A 17,279-nucleotide genomic window follows, 5' to 3' on the forward strand; every position below is an offset into this window, starting at 1 on the left:
AAAGTGTAATTTGTGTCGTTTTATGACCTTAAGGGATGAAAGACGCCTAATTGAGGACTAACGTACTTAGTAAGTGTGTACGACACCATTTAAAGGCATAAGAGCTCAAGGCTAGTCACAATGTTGCAACACGAGAGTCTAATGTTGCAATATAGTGGACAGAATGGGAAAAATTCCAAGATTGCCTTTGGTGTCATAATACAGTCAGTGGATGTCGCGACACACCCTTAAAGCTGAACCTGAAGCCAAGCAAATTGCATTTGATGTCATAACACAAGCACTAAATGTCACGACACCGGCCTTATACATGAAAGTATTACCGAGTTGAGGGTATTTTGGTTCGCACAATAAAAATTAATGTAAAAACGTTACTCAACATAGAGCTAAGGACAACAGCCAACCCTAACACTATAAATAGACTTATAAGACACTTAAGAAGCACAACTTTTCATAACTAAGAATTTTATTTGTAATTTAGTTTTTAGTTTTCAGTTTCTTTTAGGCTTAGGATTTATTTTTCAATTGTTTCATTCGTGTTCATTGGAAGATCTAATTTGTAGATCAAACACAAACTCTGTGGATTTCTAAGCATCAATTATTAAATACAATTCAAGATTCTTCTTAAGCATTTACTCTTGATTTGTTCTTTATGTTTATCTTATTTATCAATTTTACTGTGTTTTTGGAATCCATGAGGAACTAATCCTCTTATGGGGAATTAGTGAGTGGAAGAGTGACTAATTAATTTTTTTGTAGGGTCTTTTTAGCAGATCAACTATTTTGGATAAGAAGAACTTAATCCCTGGGCCTAATAACCCTAGAAAGTCATCTAGGTAGGAATTAACCCAAAATTGGTATTGCTTATCAATGAATCCCTTACCCCAATCCGGTCTGGACTGGAAGATTGAGAGATAAGTAGTTCTTGTCGACTCGTTAGTTTAGTGGAAGATAAGAGATCCTACTAGGGTAATAATTAGTTGATTGAGTAGAAACCCAAAATGGGAATTAGTTATGATCACTAAAGCGAGCTAATCACCCATGCCTTAGATTTGGTTTATTTACATTTTTGTTTTCAGTGTTCACTTTATTTTGCATATTTATTTATATGCTTGTAAAACCTAAATTCTTTTTATTTATGTTTAATATAATATAATTTATTTAAAGTACTAATTATATATATTTTAATTTAGGTTAATATTAATTTAGTAGTCACCTACCTTGGGTAAGTTCCTCAGAGTACTTACCGACTCCGTTGTAAACTATATTACAACCTGACCCATATACTTGTGGACACCAACTCAAATTTCATCTATTTAGTTGCAGTATTCACACTTTGGACATTAGTACGTCCAAAGGTAGTCACCCACCACTGTTGCAAGCCAGCGAGGAATAGGAGGAGGAAGAAGGCAACGACGAGGAAGAAGAAGAAGAGTTGGCCCTCAAAGATGATCTTGATGAGATGTTTCCACTGGTGCTACCATCAGTCAGAGGAGTTCAGATTTGCACCCCGCACCGCACGAGCCCTACTAGTTTTGTAGGTGCGAGGGCTGCCACACCTGATACGGGTTAAAGGAAGGACTCGATGATTGATGAGAGTAGACCAAATGCCAATTCTGATTAAAAACTTCCAAAATTTTAAGTTTAATTTTTTGGGGGGACTTGTAATTTTTTTTACTTTAGGATGATTTTATTTTGTTTCGACTTCATTTATTTATTTTTTCTTTAGTTTTCTTTTTACTAATTTCTATGTAGGAACCCCGTACGATATGAGGCACTACATTTTGGAGCTACATCAACACGAGGAAGACCACCTGACCATATCGAAGGACCTTTAACACTAAAACTAGGTAGTTTCTTCACCTATCTTTGGGACGCACATTAGGGACAATGTGTCAAATAAATTTTCGAGGGTAACATAGAAATGTTTCAAAATGTTATGCTTTTATTAGTTGTTTTTCATTCATTTTTTTTATTTTTTGTTTTTGTTTTATGTGTGTTTGTTTGTGCTCAAGCTTGTAACAATACAAGTGATTGGTTAGGAGCATGTAAATAGGATTGTGTGATTGGACTGTAATCTTAATTTGATAGCAATTGATTTTAGGTTGTTCAATTTTACACTATTTAGTTCATTTTATTACAATTTGAATAGGTGATAGTGTATTAGGTGCATCAAGTGATTAATAGGTACATGAAAAACATATATGTTTGTTTGATATGTCATAATTCGTTATGGCAAATTCAGGTCTTTCTAGCACTTAACGAGGTTGTTTTATAGTGTGTTTATGTGTTTTTATTTCATTTTTAGTTTTTATTGGTTTGTGTTTCATTTATGTTAAATAAGTGTTTTTATGTAAATTTTAAGTTATGTTATGACCTAATGGGTCATTATGGGTTTAGAGATGATCTAACGACTCTAGCTAGTGTGTAGGACACTATTTTTAGGCTTAGAAGATGAGGGACGATTGCAATGTCGTCGCACTGAGTGACGAGCATGAATTTTTAATTAAGGATATTTTAGTCCTCACAATGTATTTCAATTAGAATTTTGGGTTGTTTAACAACCCTACTTAGGTCTAAGCATAAACTATATAAATAGGCATGCTAAGTCTCATTTGGAGGAGGCTTGGTCAAGTGAGTCGTTTTAGAATTTTATGTTTTTAGTTTAGTTTTATTTTCTTTTCAGTGCAGTCCTTTTATATTTTTTGTTACTGTTTTAACTTCAACTCGATTTCGATCTAAGGATTTAATATTTTACTTTTTAATTATTTTGGTGTTGATTTCAATTGGAATCGAGGAGATCTTTGCAACTTTTAAAGGAGATTTCACTTTCGAGTTTCAATCGATAATCGAAAACATTTTTATTTTTATACTCCTTAATTTTATTTTTTATTTTTTTTTTGCATGTTAAATATGAGTTTAGAAATTGTTGTATTTCAATCCATTAGTAGGTAATTTCTTCAGGAAGTTTAATAATCGGATGTGTCAATAATTAACGAATAAACAAGGGTTAAAATTGGAGTTAGTTGGTTTAAATTATGTGTGATTAAACTTAGGGAGTGACGTCCCTAGGAAGTAATTTAGGATAAACAAGATCGAGAGATAAGTTTACTGAGTACCTCATAATTTATCCCGGCCTAGAAAGTGAGGCTGAGAGGTAAGCGTGTATTGGTCAATTAATTAATTAGTTAGAGGCCAAGAGATAATAACTAGTTAATTAATAGCTAACTTGATAAAACCCGAATTCTAAAGCTAATCACTAAAGTGAGTTAAACTTCTACATGTTTTATTGGATTATTTTCAATTGCTTATTTGGTTGATTTTTAGTTTAAATAATTTTTAGGTTAATTATATTAATTGATGTTAATTTGATTTTTTTTCTTAATATAATTTTAAATCGGGACTATTTAGACTTATTAGTGTAGAAAATTAATTTCAGTTTAAGTCAACCTCCCTTGGGTACAATCCTCGAAATACCTCTCGAAGTGTTTCATTGTAACATTCTTCTATATTATAATTTGACTCGTATACTTGCAAAAACCGCTATTCAATCTTTTATCTATTTTGCTGCAATATTTCCAATCCAGAATTTCGCACGTCTAGTGGTGGTCAGGCACCCTTTTGTCGGTTATACCAACCAGCGCTGGGAAAATATATTTCTCGATTTTACTGACCAGCTTAGGCACAACTTATGATTTTCGAATTTATTTGACAAGCACTAGGTGCCAAATTGGTGTGTTGGTTAGATCTGCGTATCTGTCCGAGTCCAAGTCAGGTTAAAAGGGACATGTATAATGTAAATGAAATAAATGATATTCAGATTGATTTGATATAATTATCAGATGATACATATACATATTGAGAATTGATTATACAATCCTAGGTCGTCAATATGGAAAAATGACAAATCGATGAATGTGAATCGGAATTCATATTATGAAACGAAGTTGTAATTAACATTAAATTTATAATTTATATATATTTGATATATAAATGAATTAATATGAAATGAGAATAAATTTCATATGATTTAATATGAACATAATTGAGAATTCAAACTATGAAATGAAAATAATGTTTGGCATTAACTTGAAATAGGATGTATTGCAGGTAAATAGATTGTATGATATGATTAAGATAGTGAATTGATTAAATGATATTTGTTTTATGAATGATAATGAAATGTTTTATTAAGTGAATCAAAATTTTATATGATTGAGTTACTATATGGTATGCTAAATGTTCAACTCACCTTTTTTATATTTGATTTGAGATGAAAGGCAAACTTTACCAAGCTAAGTAGCATGTAGTGTATTATTATAAGCTGAAGTAAGTTGTTTGCTTTTATACCTTTGAACTTATTAAGCATTGTATATGCTTACCTCGTTTGTTTTCCCTTTCCCTGTAGATTGTCAACTTGTGGAACGTCTAGCAGATCATTTGAAGCTCACACTATCCCGGTATTAATTTATTAGTCTTTTTATTGTTTAAAACTCGATTTTGTGGCATGTATATAGGCGATTCGTTTTTGGTCAATCTTGAAATTTGGTACTTTGGTTCTTGATTGTGGTTTGTGTTTTGAATAGTTATATGTTATGTACATAGGTTGTGTTTTTGAATCATGAGTTTTGAAGTTATGTTTTGAAAGTTGTAAAGTTTGGACTTGTTTATTGTGTAATGTTGTTTCTAAAGACTAATTGGCATGTTTGATGGAATGAATGATATAAATATGTGTAGTTGAGGTCTGGTTATCCTGGAATCATGGTAGATTATGAATTGGTAATGCTTGTTGATTGGTTGATTATTAGATATATGATATAAGGTTAGTTGTTGGTTTGAGATTTATATGTTCAACATTGATAAGTGTATGGCATGTACCTAAGACGGACATATGTTTATATAATGTTATGTTTTGGATGAAATTGACATTTTGAATGTTATGCGTATATGTCTATCTATATAACTGTTGATAATGATATTCGCAGTTGAGGATCTTGATGAATTGTTTAGTGTGTATGTTTAATTGCTTGTATGGTGATTAGGTAATGGTAATGTGTATTGAAATAAGCTTGGTAAAATGAACGGTATGCACATGCTATCTTGAAGGATTATGGTAACGTTTGGTTTATGTTTGTGTGGTTGATATTGATGCCATCTTAAAATGTTTTGAATGGTTAAATGGTGTGTGTCATGTTGGTTGTGTTGAGTTGTAATATTGTGGCATAGTGGAATGGTTTGAATGTGAAATTTGGTTGGTATATTATTGAATTACATGCAAGTTATAAGTAAGTTTGATTATGATTTGAACTATGCTTGTATATGGAAAGATGTTTAGGGATTGTTTTTGAGGCTTAAAGGTCACTTTTGGTTCCACACATGGTTTTAGGGCACAACCACAACCTTGTTACACAGCTTGACGATACAGCCGTGTGACAACTTTTGAATAATTAAAATTTTGACCCACATGGTCACAGTGAGCTACACGATTTGTTCACACAGTCGTGTGACTCCATCTCCACACAGTCTAAACTTTTCACACAGGCAGGGGACACAACCGGGTGACTCTTGCTTACAAATTTTCTCATCTTTTTGTAATTGTTTAAAATTTATCCTAGATTAATGTCAGGTTAATTTAAAGCTTTTGTCAGCTCAATTTAAACCTTAATTTGGTTGTATTGCATGTTATACTTGATCATATGTGATTAATTGATATTGAATTGAAATTTTGAACTATGAATTGTATGTAAGTTCTGTATTTGTTTTTAGCATTCTATTACTCGGGTTAAGCAACCGGACTGAGTAAGGGGGTGTTACATTAATTATATATATTTAATCAGTCCCTTCCTTAATTTGAGATAACCCAAAATGATTTGCATGTAGAATCGATAATATGAAATGAATGAAAATGACAACTAAAAGAGATAGATTTCATGTAAGACTATCCGCGGTGAATGTGGTTTCTCGCTAGGTTCAAAAGATGACTTGGAAATTAAATTAATTTCTTTGAATTATTATTTTCAATTAAATAATTTAAGTTTGAAGTTAATTAATTTAATTAGTCATTGGATAAGGTAATTAAATATATTTTCTCATTGTTTTAATACATTAAAGTTGTCATAACTTTAATAGAATTAAGATTGGTTTAACAAATAATTTAATTGGAAAAAATAATTAATTAATATATTGGGAAATAGAAAACAACTACTGGGTTTGATAAATCATAAGTTTTGGATAAAATTTCAGATAACACATAAAATTTAACTCAATATACGAAAGGCCCAATAGGCCCAGTTCTATGAGAGGGCTAACAAACCTTAGTATTCCTTAAGGACTACCACCCCCTTGTATTCCACTTCTAGTGGAACACTATGTTTTCTATTAAAATATTATTACTTAATTACACCTTATTTAAGTAGAACTCTTGTATCGTTTCTCTATAATTAGGAACTATAAGCTAACCTAAAATATACCTTTTGAGAGCATTATTATTTTATCAAAAAATAGTGGTTAGTTATTTCTAGAATAAATTCTATTTTTTGTGAAAGCTTGTAGTTTCCGGTACCTATAGAGAGAATTAAATTTCCCACTAAAAGTTAAGAAATATTTTCATTTTGTGCACTTGGATCATTTTGTTTGAGCCCACACTCAAAGCAATTCGGGGTTTAAGGATAGTGGAGAAGGTCATTCGGTAGAAAGTCATGAAATAATTTGGACCGCCAAATACAAAGAGCAAGTACTATTGAGGTTAAAGGTTTATTACTATAAATATCGCACAGCTCGATTTAAAAAAAATTAAACTTTCGTTGTGTCTAAATCATTGTTTTCTAAACCGACTTTTCCAACATTAAATTGGTATGAAAGTGTTCGAAGAATTAGTGCATCATTCAAGTTGTATAGTGATTTAAGTGGAAATGTTTTGAAGAACCTTGTAGTATATTGGTTAGTGTTTGGACATGGATAAACTACATGATGTCTTTAGTGGTGTTTTACGATATTTTAATGTATAAGAAAAGTTGAGAGTGATTGGAAATTATTAAGGTGTTTTAAGGTATGCTTTGGAGTGCATTTAGGCCTAAATTTGGCTCACTAGCATTGTGGTATTAATACTTAAAAGGACTCGTATCGGTACAACTCTGACAAAATGTAAACATTTACAGTACTATGAAGAGATACTGATACATGGGAGACTTATACCAATACCTCTAGCCTGTTTTACCCAAGTTTAGTTGTTTTGCACTTGAAAGGCCCCTAATGACTTCCGATTACAATTAAATCATATAAGAAGTTAAGAAATATTTTAAAAAGCCTTAAATGACCTCAAATAGGTTTAAAAAGATGAGTGGAATATAGTGATGTGTTTAATCTTTAAATATAGTATTCTTTACTTGAGTTTATATTTGAGATGGAGTAAATTGTGTTATATTTTTCTTATATAAACCATGTTTTAAAATAAAAGTCTACTTGTATATTTAGTATAAACAATTTTATATAACTTTTGGAAAATTTTAAAAAATTAAATTAAGAGAGATTATTTTTTCATTTTTATTTTTCTTATATTTTTAAATAATTTTATTGAAAATTTGAATATCTTTAATGATTTTTTACATTTTATAATTTTGGAATATATTAAAAATAATAATTTTATTTTATGGTTTTTTAATTTATTAAAAAATTAATTGTTAATTATTTACTAATATGACATATAAGACAAAATAATGTTATATTAGTAATAAAATATTAAGAGATCATTTGCTCCAAATAAGATAGAGGAGATAGATTAACTAAATGTGTAAGACTTGAAGATTAAATGTGTTATTATACAATATATACAACACAAAATAAGCTTTTAATCAACAGAATGACCATTTTACTTCATCTAAGATAGAATGACTAATTTGTTATTTTTTTAGCAGGAGAACCAAAATGCAACCAGAGATGTAGTAGAAAGAAATCTATGATACTTTTACCAATTTAAGAAGGAAAAATCACGTAAGATGGTTTTAATGGAGCCGAAAATGGTTGATATGAAGACTAAGAATTTATATTTTGGAAAGTAATTTTTAAAATCATGGTGGTCGGTTCTGCACCGATTTCGGTTGTATTGGTTGGTATGCACCGTCCCAATGATAAAGCGAAACAAGTAACACCCTTTTCTGCATTGGTGAAAAGTTCAGTCCATACTAGTCACACTGACTTGTTTTAATCAATTTCGGTCACACCGATTGTGCAAAATAATATTTAAAAAATTATAAACCTTTTAATTGTTTATTATTATCCTAAAGACTTTGGAATCTATTTATCAATAAAAAATATTGCACTCAAAAGTAAAATTTAACATATTTTAAAAACATTTTTTTGACATACCTTCACATTTAAAATATACAAATTAAAATATAATAAAAAAAACTCAATCACCTGATTAATAAAGAAAATCATCACTCATCTTTCATCTTCTTTTATCGAAAAACCCCCTCACCCTTCGACCTTCTTTTTTTTTAATTTAAATTTATTGAATGATAAATTTTTATATGTTGGTTATACTAATGACTATTTTATATAATTGATAATTATTTTATATTTAATATTTTTTAGGATATGATACGTCTAAATTATATAGGTTTTTTTAACACCTTTTTACTTATCATCTATGCAAAATTTTTTAGTATATGGACAACTAATTGAGTCATTTTAGTTCATATTAGGACATTTGGCATAATATTAGTAAAGTGAGAAATTTTATGAAATTAAGTATTAATTTTACATAATTTTACTATTTTATACTATATATAATTTTTGTCTGTTCAATTTACTGCAATTGGACCACTGAATTAAATAAATGTGGGAGCCAAGACATGCATGAGCATGAGCTAATATCCACTACATGTGGATAGAAACACAACAATTTTGACCCAGAAAAGTTAATCAAGCCCAGTTGAAAGTTGGCTGCTGAGAAGAGCTAGTTTGCTAGCTAGTTGGGTTGTCAAAACCGTCCAACAAATAGAGAGAAGAGCCCAATTCGGCTAAGGAATGAAAAGCAGCCCTAACTAGTTTTGAAATAATTGAATTGAAGGTTATTGCATGTGTGAAAAAAATCAGAAATTAGCCCCCAACTAAACCCTTGAAAACCGTCCAACCCTTTGCATGATTCATGCATAAAATCAAGCATGAATCAAGCAACCACTCAACTCTCTCTCCACATTTCAAGGCCGGCTAAGCAAGGGAGAAAACCAAGGGATCTCCATGCTATTTTTAGCAAACTCCCAAGCCATTCCTCTAGTATAAATATCACCTCCCATCTCCCATTTCAATCATCCCTTAATTCACATTTCTATCATCTTTCTCTCCTCTTTTCCATGCATAAGCCATCCATTTCTCCATTTCCCTTTAGCTAGAATTTCCCTTGAGAAAACTCTCTTAGTCGGCCACCCTGAGGAGCAATTTGTGAAGGAGTAATCACGAGAATTTGAGGAAGCCACCACGATCGATCTTTGGAGAATCACAATCATCAAGAGTTCCTTCTTCCTTCTTTTATATTTTTGTTCTTAGTTATTCAAATATGTTTGCAAATTGTTTAAATGTTTTTATATTAAGGATGATAAATTAATTTTGTTGTAACTGAAATTAATTTTGTTGTTCAGTCTAATTTATGATGTTCTGTGCCTTAGTCGTTCATGCTTCCAATTAAAATCATTCATGTTATTCATGCATTAAAATATGTTTGGATGCATTAGAATTAGTTTATCAATCCTAATCAGATGGGGATTACTGGATATGATAATTGAAAGGTGCATGCTTAATTTAGATCCTAATCCGATTAAATTAAAGGTTCGTAATAACTCGAGAGAGCTCTATTACCTTACATAAATTTAGGTTTGTGTCATTAAATTGTTTCAAACCTAATCCATCCCTGTTATTTCACATAAATTCTAAGGAATCTTTAGTTAAATATGGATATAGAAATATATATGTTTTTCTAAGTATAATACTTCGAAAGAACTTATGTTAGATTCCAAGTTAATGAAAGATCGAGTTGCCATGGAATATTTGTAACACCTCTAACTCGTATCCGTCACCGAAATAGGGTTAAAAAGCATTACTAGACTAATGAAGTAGTAAACCATTCAATTCATACATCAATGCAAACATAATCTAATTACATTCAAATACATTCATAATGTCCCTTAATCGAGCCCTTGAGGCCCTACAATTACTTTAAAAACAGTCCGGGACTAAATCGAAAATATTTTGAAATTTTAGGAAAATTTCAAAAAATTTAGACTGTAAGGGTCACACGACTGAGACACACACCCATGTCTCAGGCCGTGTGGACATTTGAAATAGGGACACATAGTCATGTCCCAGCCCGTGTCCTTGCCCGTGTAACTCACTAACTTGGGTCACATGGCCAAGCAACACGCTCGTGTGCCAGGCGTGTACCCCTGGAAATGGCCTCACACACCTATGTTCCAGGCCATGTACTAGGCTGTATAACGGCCAGACTTGGATGCCTTAATCATCAAGTTTACCATTTCAAACTTACTTAGAACATAAGTCAACCATTTACCAATCAAAATACCTATTCAAATTGACTTTAATCATGCCAAAAACATACTAAAATCAACATAATTCAATGCCTAACCAGTGTACCCTCACTGGTACCACAAGTATATATATTTATATCAAAACATAACATCAATTCGATCTATTAATTCATTCAAGATATCACCCATAATCACCAACTCACACATACCATTTCTTGCTACTTAACAACCAATGCATCACATACACTATTATCCATTCCAACAAGTATCAAATGGACATACTAACACATATTGCTAAGATACCAAAAAGTACCCAAAAGAATATCAACCAAAGCAATTTGTACAACCAAATTCATACTTAGCTAATTACAAATCCAAAACATTTGTATCATCATTCAACTTATTACATGCCATATAATTTGAAATAAACGTTCAAAAGCTACAAAATTAAGCTGGATAGTATGACTTGAGTGCTGATCCGATTGTCCAACCTTCTGAGAATCTACAATGACATTAAACAACACAAGTAAGCTTAATGAATCTTAGTAAGTTCGATGAGTTAAACAATAAATCTTACTGAACTAACTATAATAATTCAAACAATAATAACCATCCAAGAGAACTCCCTGTCATTCACAATTTCAATCGATAAATACATCCATATTTAGATCAATACGAAATAAATAACATATCTTTCAAATTTATTAAAAAAATTACCTTACCAAGATTTTCCATTTGAAGAATGATTTACAGGTAAGAGTACATCGTCAACAGAAGCTCATAAGAGTTGGTCCTTCCGAATATGCCAACAAAATCTCGTAAGAGCTAATCCACCCGAATCGTGCCAAACAAAAAGTATAACGCGAGAGTTCGCAAAAAATTCTGAACCTCGGTTTACTTGGGTAATATGTCGATATTTCCCTCCAGTACCAACTCCACTCTAAACCCCCGTCATACACCGAAACACGAATGTACTCAAATCTCGCGTTCAATTCAAACTGAATATCAAATTCAATATTATAATTCATACAAGAATTCATTTCCAACAATAGAATATATATATAATATCAATCACCAATTAATACAAATGTTAAATTTTAACCGTACAAACTTACCTGGACTGAATTGTAGAAATTGCAGAAGTCTAGGGACTATTTTACTATTTTTTTCTTTTTCACGAGTATCTAGGGAATCTTGATCTAAAATGTAAAATTACTCATTTATTAGCATATATTTCATTTCCAATCCATTTTACAATTAACACCCTTTTTAAATTTACACAATTACCACAAACTTTTACAATTTTTGCAATTTAGTCTCTTAACTCAAAATTCATCAAATTAACCATTTTCTCAAATCAATATTTTATCCAAATATACTAGGCCCTTAAAAGCCCCCAATGAACCTTAAATTCACTATCAAACCCTAAAATTTTGACATTTTCACAATTTAATTCTAAAATCAAAATCTAACAAAAATCACTTTACAAATTCATCAAATAACATAATCAAAGCTCTAAAGACATGGTATTCATAAAAAAACGTTCAATATTCATCAATGACAACTTCTAAATTTTTTAACAGAATCAAAAACGAAAGTACGGACTAGCTGGACCTAGTTGTAACGATCTCAAAAATATAAAAATTACAAGAAACAAGTAAGAGAATCGCTCACATGCAAGGAGATTAGTTTGGCCGATCTTCCTTGCTTAGAAAACCATGAACATTCGGTTAAGAAGAAGAAAAAATGAAGAAGAACACTAATTAATTCTATTTGTTTTATTTTAATTTTAACTTAATTACAATTTTTCCATTAAAATCATATTAATTTATCATTTTCTATTAGTTTGCCGTCCCACTATACCTATTAAGGCATAATTCTTACTTAAGTCCTCCCTCATTTATTATTTAAACCATTTTATTACTTAATTACTATAATTACTATATTTTGCACCTTCTACAATTTAGTCTTTTTTCTTTAATTAACTATCTAAACGTTAATATTTTCAAACCAAAATTTAATACGACTTTAATAATTTTATAAATATTCTAAAAATAATAATTACAAGCCGACACGACAGAAATTTGTGGTCTCGAAATTACAATTCCGTCATCACTGAAAATCGAGCAGTTACAATATTTTTCGGAACATTATTAAACATGACGAGTGAATTAAGTCAATTGTTGTAATTATTTTAGCTTATTCATGTTATTGTTGTTAAACTTGTGAAATTGCTGCTAAACTTTTTCATTGCATTTTTCATCTCATTTGCATTTAGTTAATTAATTTAATTTAATTTAACATTTATCACTCTAAATTATTGTGTTTCTTTATCAACTTGTGAATAGTAATTTTACAATTATCGATTTAAACACAGTCTCTGTGGAGACGATAACTCTTTTGCTTACTTATTACTTGATAACGACTATGTACACTTGCACATTCCGTCGCGAACCAGTATGATTTATTGATATTTGTAAATAATATTTTATATATTAAATAATTTTTAAAAATGTCATAGTTGGATAACAATACTAATAATAGGGTGAGCAAAACTCAATTTGATTTGAAAATATTGAAAAATTTTCGAATCTCGAGTTAATCGAATTAAATTATTTGATTTTTTTTAGTCAACTCGAATAAGTAATTGGAATTTCGAGTTTGAGTCAAGTTGAATTTTACAATTTGAATTACTCAAATAATTCAAATAATTTGAATAACAGATTAGCGTAAATACCCTTTTGATCCTTATCAATTTTGAAAATGAGCAAATTGATTTTTCTTTCAAAAAATTACAAAAAAATTTTAAAATTTTAAATATTTATAAAAAAATCTTAAATTTATACTTTAAAAGATTTTTTAAAATTAAAAAATATAAAAAATATATAAAGAAAATTAAAAATTTTAAAATTTTCTAAAATAATAATTTTGAGTATACTAATGTTTTAAATTTATCATATTAAAATTTTTTCTTATTTTATTTTGAAAAAGTTTTCAAATATATATAATTTCAAATTTATATGCTCTACCTAGAGGTGATCCCGGCCCATAAAAAATATAGGCCCGTTTACTAGGTTTAGGCCCGACCAAGCCCAAAAAATAGGTCTAAAAATTTATCTAAGCCCGACCTAAATAAAAATGCTAAAACTTGGGCTCGCCCATATTAAATTTTTTATATTATATTATTTTTTACATAATTTTTAAATATATATAATATATAAAAATACTAAAAATATTAAAATAAATATTTCCGAACAAATTAAAAATAAAATTTTAAAAATATGTATACTTAAATAATACTAAGATAGATGCAACTTAACAAGAAAATTTCTCTAAAATAATAACAAAATTAATAATAAATCAGGTTTTATATAATATCTAAATAATAACAACAAAATAATAGCATGAAATGATAGTAAAATAGGAAAAAAATAAGAAAATATCATTAAAATAAACAGATTTTTTTTTATCATTTAGTGAATTTGGGCGGGGCTGAACTGGGCTCAAGCAAAAATTATCTTACCCGAGACTTAGCCTGTCTTAAAAATGAGTTTTATTTTTTTTCTAAATTTATTTTCGGACATATATTTTTACTAAAACTCTTTTAATTTTCGGATACACATTCAGATCGGATCGGTGGCCGGGCGATGAGCTGGTCTAGCTCTACCACTACCAGTTTATGTACAACATCAGCCGAATACAAATTGACTATGGAAAAGTAAAAGACCCGAGAAAAAGAGTTAGAGAAATGCCGAGGGCAACTCAAATCTTACGCAAAAGCCGAAAGGTTGTGGAGGATCTCAACTTGCTTAAAGTCTTGCAATCTGAAATATCCCACGAGCTCTCTTCCAACTCTTTTCAGGTTCTTTTGTCCTTCTTTTCCCTCTCGATTTGGGATTTTTTTGTTTGACAGTGAGAATGCAATCCCTAATCATTAATTTCATTATTCTGAGGTGTTTACTAGATATCGAAGAAAAGTTTTGTGCATTGATTTTTTATGGTTATTTTGCTCTTGTTTTTCTTTTCTCATCTATTAATCGATTTTGGGACTTGTTTGTTTGACGAAATCATTGAGAATTTGATTATTATGAGGTAGTTACTAGAGACTCAAGAAAAGCTCTGGTTCTTTGTTCATCGAGTTTTAGATCATAGAACTTATGATCGAAATGGGTTTCTATAAAGGAAACAGATGCTAGTGTTTTTGATGAATTGAATGACAATAATATTTTGAAACACAGAATTTTATGTTATTTTTACGTAGAAATAATTGTTATTTTGATCTGCTTTCTTCCAATTCATTTGCTTCCTTAGCAATTTTTAAACCGTAAAACTGAAATGCTGCCTTATTTATGTTATGGGGCATTCAGTTTCAGCTATATAATGCTTGGAGAAACAATGTCCATTTTACGTCTAATACCACTTATGGAACGGACCCCCAATGGATTTTCCACAATCTACTCGTTCAAGACGTTTGGATGTGAAAAAAGAAAATAAATCCACTTGTATTGTTAAATTTCTCCACATTATGGTGGGAACAAGTGATTGTTGATAGTTTGTATAGTTCTTTTTGAAGTTTAAGCATCTTAGAAACTTATGTCCAGCTGTGTAACATTACTAATTTTGGGGGAAATGGTTATATATTCTGTACTGTTTCAGGATGAAAGTATCGGTTCTCTAGGAGATTTTGTATTGGACTGGAATTCATCACGGTCACAGGATGTTGTTTTGCGGCGAAAAAGTGAGTCTGGTGAAGAGGTTGCTGTTTCAGCTCTGTTAAGTCAGAAGACATATGATACCGAGGGTATATTTCCTAGGAAACTTTTAATGAAGGTTTGTGTAAAAAGGCCTGGGTTGAGTTCTATATTGCAGTTTGATTGTGGAGTATCTGAGAAAGGAGTTTGTAGGTCTGACTTCAAAATCCGTAGTGCTTATTTTCTTCAATCAACAACCGTTCCTGGTTCTTCCATTTACAGAGGTCCCTTATTCAGGTGAAATTTTGCTCTGAGATTTCCACTTTTCAAATAATATATGCAGTAAAGAATTCTACTTAGGGTTCTATAATGATTGTTTTGCTATATTCCTTCATTTCATGGATGTTAGTTTGAATTTCAATGCATATGATTTCATGAGTTAATCGCTATAAATGAGAGTGGATAAGTGAATGTGGTGTTTAGCTCATTCCACTATTTAGTACTCAAAAGGAGTCAATCTAAACTGAATTAATGTTCTGATTAAGTTCATAGAATTATTTGGTTAAATTAACCATAGAGGACAAAATCTTAGCATTCCTTAAATTTCTACAGGCGCGTTATGGTATTTATGATCATTAAGAAACATGATTATCTATCTTAGTTTCACTCACAACTTTTGTGTGCAGCTCTTTGGAACCTCAATTACAAGATGCACTTAAGGAATATCTTGTAGCCAGGGGGATTAGAGAAGACCTGACCAACTTCCTCCTCCTCACCTTACATAAGAAAGAACAAGGCCAATATTTGGATTGGTTACAGAAACTTGAATCATTTGTCATGAAAGATGAAAGATTATTTTCGGCAGCGGCAGGTTGAAGTTATACATGCTTCCACATTTTTTGCATCACCGGTGTAGTCTTATGCTGTAGTGGAAAAGGTATTGTGTTGATAAAGTAACTCATCATTCTCAAATAATTTTCCATCGACATGTTATTTCAATACTTTTTCAACAGCTTTTGCACAATTTACCACCCTAAAGTTAGGCGATGGAATTTGATTACTCTTTATCATTTGTGTTGGCCATTTTTTGCAAAATGCCTAAGGTGTATATATAGTCAACCATTCATGTTTATGGAAAAACAATTTGATACTGCAATGATGGACGTAAGTTTTATCGAAAGAAATAGACACAAAAGTAACAGAAAGAATCTAGAGTCTTTCCCCATTTTGTAGGATATTGGTTTTCAGCATTAATCCAAAGGTTGCGACTACGTGGTAACTTTGGATATAATACGATTATGACATGAATGTTCCATGAGAAAAATAACGAAATCATGAGATCAAACACACAAGATTAAACAAAAAATAACATAAAGAACATGAACTTATTAAAGTTCATATAATGTAAATTATGTAATATTAAAATTTCATATAAGATTCAGACATATCTATAAAAGTTTAAAATTTAATGTGTTTTGGTTCATCTAAAATAACTGCCCTTAAATTTTCAACACTTTATTATATTTTAGTTGGTTACGTGATGATATGTCCAATTTACAAATTTATTGTACTTAATTTTGATTGATTCTTAATGAAGATATCACTAATTTTGAGTTTATTATTTAATTTTTTATTAGATGCATAAGTAAGGCCGGAAAGTAAAAAAAAAATGAAAATCAGGCTAACATAAAAGTTTTGGGCCGAAGAACTAGTTGAAAGACCACAATAAAATTTTGAGAACTTTATTTTGGAGATTTATTTATAAAAATATTACTTTTAAATTTCTTAATAGGATAATATTTTAATTTACTAGTTTTTCTCTTTTAGTATTTTTGAATAACTCTTTAATATTAAATTAAAAAAATTCAAGTAGGATTAGAATTAAAATTTTTATATCTTTTATTTTCTATTTATTGCGCAGCATATGCGCACATCAGGCACCTTTATCTTTATTTTTTTATTTTTTATTTTTTAGAACTCAATTAAATTTGATTTACTTTTTCTGTTTCAATTTTCTTTATTGCTCCATTTGCACAATATTTCACCTTCA

At 30.1% G+C, this 17,279-nt stretch overlaps 1 protein-coding gene across 1 annotated transcript; it reads left to right on the forward strand.

Moving 5' to 3' along the window:
- The first annotated feature begins 14,086 nt into the window (after nt 1-14,086).
- LOC107950044 (uncharacterized) lies at nt 14,087-16,299 on the forward strand. Its single transcript, XM_016884791.2, has 3 exons — nt 14,087-14,400; nt 15,195-15,526; nt 15,916-16,299. Exons 1-3 carry the CDS (start codon nt 14,218-14,220, stop codon nt 16,103-16,105), a joined length of 705 nt encoding a protein of 234 aa, XP_016740280.2. The 5' UTR covers nt 14,087-14,217; the 3' UTR covers nt 16,106-16,299.
- Nucleotides 16,300-17,279: the final 980 nt, after the last annotated feature.

Source organism: Gossypium hirsutum, chromosome D03 (genome assembly GCF_007990345.1).
Source record: "Gossypium hirsutum isolate 1008001.06 chromosome D03, Gossypium_hirsutum_v2.1, whole genome shotgun sequence".
NCBI classification, from domain to species: Eukaryota; Viridiplantae; Streptophyta; class Magnoliopsida; order Malvales; family Malvaceae; genus Gossypium; species Gossypium hirsutum.

Excerpts from the sequence above, each read along its gene's own strand:
- LOC107950044 (XM_016884791.2), top strand. The coding sequence starts at position 14,218 with ATGTACAACATCAGCCGAATACAAATTGACTATGGAAAAGTAAAAGAC. Across the intron at positions 14,401-15,194 it reads TCTCTTCCAACTCTTTTCAG|GATGAAAGTATCGGTTCTCT; the intron begins GTTCTTTTGTCC and ends GTACTGTTTCAG. Across the intron at positions 15,527-15,915 it reads TACAGAGGTCCCTTATTCAG|CTCTTTGGAACCTCAATTAC; the intron begins GTGAAATTTTGC and ends TTTTGTGTGCAG.